This window comes from Dermacentor variabilis, chromosome 2, assembly GCF_050947875.1.
Source record: "Dermacentor variabilis isolate Ectoservices chromosome 2, ASM5094787v1, whole genome shotgun sequence".
Lineage (NCBI taxonomy): Eukaryota > Metazoa > Arthropoda > Arachnida > Ixodida > Ixodidae > Dermacentor > Dermacentor variabilis.
Genome location: NC_134569.1, coordinates 119,086,158 through 119,092,214, shown reverse-complemented (window position 1 = coordinate 119,092,214; position 6,057 = coordinate 119,086,158). Strand labels below are relative to the sequence as shown.

Here is a 6,057-nt window from a genome sequence, read left to right as displayed (position 1 = left end):
TATGTGTTCTTTCTCATTTTTTGTGTGTTTGCCAGTATTGCACTAGATGGACCATGTGCAAAGAAAGAGCAGCTGCATGTAGGTATTTTCAAACTACTTATAGTGAAGGCAGCATGCAGCCACATGGAGTGTGTGATCTACCACATTCAGTCTGTGCATATATGCCATCGGCATGCATGCCCTACTCAAGAAGTGACTGTGCTGGAGATCACATGCCCTAAATAAAGGACTGGACCAACACGCCCATTGTTCTCATTCCCACTTAACATATTCCATTACAACTGCTAACGAAGGTAGTAGGCTCAAGTATTGACCAAGACAGTAAAGCTACTATACAAGTGTAGAACAGGATAATGCCCGAACTATGAAACAGTGCTGCTCACTTCATGGGCAATGCACGCGTCTGTAGCTCAACATTTCCCAAAATCTGCGACAGGCATTACACATGGTTTACAGAGAAGCTCTAGGTATCATTGTTTGCTGCCTCACTATATACAATAGTTTAGTGTTTCAACAACAGTGATGTGACATGAATATAGGGCAGCTGCATTTTTCTAATTGCCAATCGCTTCATATGGATAGTAGATCCTTGAGGCCATTGATCATAACGCGTAAAACCTGCCTAAGGCATCTTCAAAACTTGCACCATTGGCACCTTTCACCCATTGATCTGAGTTAACACAGTCTATTCACTTAGTGGAAATAAAAGTGCAATGCACCACAAGCAAATTACATTGGTACACAGTCGCTACACATATAGGAGGTTTTAAACATAAGCAGGTACAGGTGCTGTAATGGGACATGTTGACATTAAAGTCTTGTTGGCTTTGTTTCGATTGCTATCGTCGGGCTTGGAAAAGGGCAAGCGTAGTCACTTGGACAGGCAGGAAGCATTTCTGGAGTGTTGACATATCCATCACTATAGTTTAGTAATTGTAGAAATGCAAAACTAACAAAAATATGTAAAGTGCTTTGTAACTGTATCATCAAAATCCTTGTTCATATATACATAGTTCCTACTATGTGTTTAAGCAGGACAGAGCTACACAGGGAGCTGGGCTTGCCTTTGTAAAGGTCCTGACAAAGGTACCCTTGGCAAGATGTTGGCTGCAGAGACATTCCTTGTTCAACCACCATTGGTCACTGTTTTCAGGTAGTGTTACTCCCTGGGACTAGCTTTAGGAGTCTTATGCTCAGCATGCCATCAAGCCTCTTGTTGAGCGACCTTTTCAGTTCCTCAGTATGACCAAGGAAAGCAGTGGACAGCCATAGAGAAGAAACGCAAAATGCATTAACATCTTGAGTATAATTTTGCTTCTTAACTTTTGTGTGCATGTCTTCAATGTCTGGGGTCTCACTTTCTAAAAAGTTATTTTCTCTCTCTCGGCGTCCTTGCAAACTACTAGCCTCCTAAACTATAGGCGACCAGATCAGAGATTCAGGATGCCGAAGATTGCCGAATGCCGTACAAAACTTGGCATGTTGCATGGGTGTGTTTGGTTAAACTGAGAGACACCCTTGCCAACACCATGCCATTAGCAAGGCAGCTTGGGATGCTTTTTCACAGTTCATTTCTTGACTTTCAGTTTTCCTTGCTGTCCTCCACTTGAGTGATTTTATCCTATTCTTCTCTTTTTTTCCTCCCACATGCTATCATGCTCGTGTATGTGATGTAGTTTCAAGCACAGTGAAACTTGTGCCTCTTGTGAGAAGGCACTTAGCAGATGAAACACGAATCTTGTGAATTGAAAGTTGATAGATCAAATTTGCCGCCTTCCACTGTCCGGCCCTTCAGCTCTTGAGCAGTTTTGTATGTCTTGGCAAGTGGTTTTGGGCAGCTCCAGCAAAATTGCTGGAATTTATGCAGCATGGCGTTTTTTTTTACGTCATGATCTTCTAAGGCACTATATATGTACTCATATGGTAGCCCAAGGAACGGTTTTCTCGGTCGATCTAGGCTTTGATCTAGGTTTCGGAGTTGTTCGTACGGTGAAGGAATCCATCGCCATCGTGACCAGCCTTCTAAAATGGAAGCACGCATGTGTACGTTTTAATCTCCATGTTCGTGTTCAGCTGGTTCAGCGTAATACGATGAAATAGTTAGTCTGCTTTAGCCTTACCGAACCACTTTGATGGAGCGGCTTTAATATACAGAGCTGACACCTGTGCTATATTTAGATGGGCAGCATAGGGATATAACTTAAGCGCAGTCGCTGGTCATTTGTTCGTATTCAAAAGTTTTGATATGTGCAGACGTTCACTGTGGCTGCTGGCCAATTTATTTAGCAGGTCCCTTTCCCAATCGTTTAGCGCCTTTACTATGTCGGCAACAACGGACACTTGCGCGCGATCTTCCGCTGAAAGGTTTGAAAAAGTAGAAGGCTGTACGGGGAAGTTTAATGATCTGGTACTAAAGTCGCCAGAGAAGACGGGAGACGGAAACCAAGTTGTGGTTTTCTTTGGTGGCGACATACAGGTAAGTTGGTAATGCAGTAATAGTGGCGTTTCGTTTCCTTTGCACTTTTGCGTCTTTCAGTGCATTCTTTTTTGATGTGTACGTGTGTGCAGCCTGACCCACTTTTGAGCGGTATGTTGTGCGTTTGTCGCTAGCTTTCTAGTGATCTAGGAGAACCTATTTTCGAAGTGTACAAAGTTTCGTCCAATTTTGCGATGACCTGAAGTTGCGTTGTGTGGTCAAGCGTGGGTGTCAGCTTACGAATCTTGCATCCAATAACTCAAGACGTTCATCTGTTGTAAGCTGCCTGTAATAAATCGGGGCCGGCAGCAGTGGCGTAGCAACAGGGGGGGCCGGGGGGCCGTGGGCCCCGGGTGCAAGGGGCCAGTGAGGGGGGGGGGGGGGTGTCGTATACGTCTGAAGACACCCCTCTTTCCGCCGGCTACACCCGGGGAAGGGGGTGACAGTAGACCTATGGGCCCCGGGTGCCAGACGACCTAGCCAAGCCATTGGCCGGCAGACTTGCCATACTCCTGATGCGTCAGTAGAACCCTTCACATGAGAACCATGCTCCCAGCTCAGTGCGGGGTTGTGGCCTCGTCTTGACTTTAGGAGTTGTTGGCGCTGACGCCTATTTTTAATTTTAATGGCGTATATTTAGTCAGTAGCGTAAAACCAGCAGTATGTTGTAGTCATTTCCTAGCGTGGCATTTCGCAGTTTAATCTTTTACATAATGTGCCTTCTAAACATACCTGCAGGACTTCCCAGAGGCGATGATGAAGCATCGTGACAACAGGCGATATGTCCAGTGGAACCTTGACAACATGGCCACATTAATGGGAAAGCACTTCCCCAGTGCCCACTGCATCGTTGTAAGGCCAAACAGGCTTCAGTACCTCACATTCAGCTGCTATGACAACTTTGTTGAGGGCAACGACATGGGGGCACCAACTCATGAATTCAGCATTACTGCGTTGGAGCACCTACTTGCTCTACTCAACAGCCTGTCTGTAAGGCTGAACAACAAAACAAACAAGGCAAAGTATGACCCTATTGCCACAGGCGTACTGGATCTCCCGCTGGTGCTAATTGGATTCAGCAAAGGTTGTGTTGTTCTCAACCAGTTTCTCTATGCTATCAAGGCACTAGAGGTCCAGCCTGATGATGACGTCATCGCGCTTGTCCATAGAATAAAGGCTATGTACTGGTTGGATGGTGGTCACTCCGGTGGATCTAATACATGGGTAACCAAGGAAGTTATCTTGAAATCATTTCGACAGTGCGATATCAAAGCTTATATCCATGTGACTCCATACCAAGTGCTGTGCAGCTCAAGGCCCTGGATAGGCAAAGAAGAGAAAGTGTTTAGAGAGACGTTGAGAAAACTGGGGGTTGACGTGACACGAAAGATCTACCATGAAGATGACCTTCCATCGTTGGAAATGCACTTCAGTGTGCTTGAGGAATTCAAGGAGACTGGATAACTGTGCATATCATGAGTGACTTTTAGTTTTTTCATTCTAACATGTGCTACTGATGGTAAAAATGCATTCAGATGTCTTCAGGTTGTGAAATTTTTATATATTCTTGCATCTACCAGTGAATGCGACTTCTGTTATGTGAACTTCATGAACCACACTAACGCTTGTATCTTGGAAGCATGTGTGAACAGATAATTTATTGAAATCTTGTGACTTATGTATGGATGGACTTGGACTGCAAATGAAACCGTTTTGTGTCACACCAGCCTTCTAGACACCTTGTTGTTGCCCACTTTACAGCTAGTTGTTTCTGTTGACCTGTTTGGTTGTTTTATTTGGATGCAGAGCAAGAGTAAGTCTGAGAGTTTTGTTGCCAGCTAGCCTCACTCCTGAACAGGAAAGCGTTGTGAACATAGAGAAATCTGCCTTCATAGGTCAGGATAAAGTTGACCTACTTCTGCTTCTGAAAGCCACTACATTCTTATTCTAGGCATCTGTTGATATCACTGATGCTGCTGTTGCTGCAACTGAAGCTTTATCAGCAATCTTGATCTAAGCAAAGTACATGACCAGTTAAAGTGTGGTTGCAACATTTTTATTTATTATGTGATAATGAGTGTGGTCTTTCTGGTGAGCACTAAAATGTATATTGCAGCGCGAGCAATTTTTGATGTATTAAGTGCTTTGTGGTAAGCGTTGCCAAAACATGGGCAAGAAAAAAGAAAGTTGTCTAATGCACTGTGAATTGACTCTAGTGTGAAATCTTGCATTTACATCACAACTATGTTTATTTGTCATTCTTCATAGTAGTGTAGTCATACGTGAATTCTGAGTGCCATGGAAGCTACATGTGCTACAAACATTAAGCACTGTTAAGATGACATGTGGATGACAGAAAGGAGCCAAACACTGTGGTGGTCTACTTGAGTATACCCATAAAAGCTGTGGCAAAACTTCAGCAATTTTGGTTGAAGTAGTTGCAGTATCTTATGACATCACTTGCAGCATTAAACCCAGTAAAAGGGCAGATCAACGGGAATAAATTAAAAGAACAGTTCCACTGAGTGCACTAATACATCTTTTGCTAGTTTAGATAGCCAGTGTGCTATTTGTCTAATGGGCTTGGAGGAAGAGGAGAAGGTACACTTTTAAAGCGTAACCAAGAGAGACATGTTGCAAGACTTGGCTGTAGCCTGCCAGGATGACTCCAAGATTCTGGTAAAGACCGGTTTAGCGCTTGTCATTAGCAAATTCAAGGAAGACCTGGGGCATCTGCTCCATGGCTCAGATTGAGTGACACTTGCAGCTACTAGATGCTTACAAGAGCAGGAAAAAAAGATGTTGAAGGCCTTGAGCTTTGTGGGTATTGCAAAGCACTGTGCAGGAACAAAAATTTGAACTAGCTCCATGGTTCCAAAGGGCTGTTTCTGTATTGGGGGTGGGGAGGAGGGGTAGTCTGCCATTGTAAAGCCCCGTCTCTACAAACTTTCTGCAGGACTGATATAGCACTCTGCAACTAAGTTTGAAGTGTGTAAGCAGCTGTAAGCCTCAAATTTGCCAGCACTCAGTAAGAATAAAATTTGTTGGTATGGTACTAGGTTTACAGAAAGTTTCACCATGCTGTGTGCAGTGAAAATGGGTTGGTCATTGTTGTGTGATCGAGCAGTTGCTGAACTTTTAGAAATTTCTTGCTTGGAACAAAAGTAACTGTTTAAACCCCCAAATAAACATTTTAATGAGCTCTGCTATCAAAGAAGATGTTTTTCTGACCACTTCAGTACACACATTATGACTGCACTAGGCCCAGAACTATTTTAGCTCGTTAACATGTTTAAAGGAAGAGGATAAGATTATAGAATTAACTGGACAGGAAACAATATATTGTGAAACGAAATTGTAAACATTCAATTTACTTTTTGTCTGCAGTAAAAATCAAGGAAAGCAACCAAGTACGCTAGTGATATCCGTTTTCATAGCCAAGAAATCATAGAGTTACTATACTGACTCTAGAGGACAAGCTACCCATAGGGCCCATGCATTGAAATCGGGAACCGCAAGAGCGCCGCCATGTTGCTACGCGCCGAGGTTGCCAGCTCCTGAGACGCTTGCTAGACTTGGTG

General features: G+C 43.7%; 1 protein-coding gene across 1 annotated transcript; it reads left to right on the top strand.

The window, feature by feature from the left end:
• Window positions 1-1,998: 1,998 nt before the first annotated feature.
• LOC142572613 (mitochondrial protein C2orf69) lies at window positions 1,999-5,683 on the top strand. The gene is made up of 2 exons (XM_075681838.1): window positions 1,999-2,476; window positions 3,215-5,683. Exons 1-2 carry the CDS (start codon window positions 2,246-2,248, stop codon window positions 3,938-3,940), a joined length of 957 nt encoding a protein of 318 aa, XP_075537953.1. The 5' UTR covers window positions 1,999-2,245; the 3' UTR covers window positions 3,941-5,683.
• The last annotated feature ends 374 nt before the right edge of the window (window positions 5,684-6,057 follow it).

What these genes read in the sequence shown, in the direction of transcription:
- LOC142572613 (XM_075681838.1), top strand. Translation starts at nt 2,246, where the DNA reads ATGTGCAGACGTTCACTGTGGCTGCTGGCCAATTTATTTAGCAGGTCC. An exon ending in TCTTTGGTGGCGACATACAG is followed by an intron (nt 2,477 to 3,214) that starts GTAAGTTGGTAA and finishes ACATACCTGCAG; the next exon opens with GACTTCCCAGAGGCGATGAT.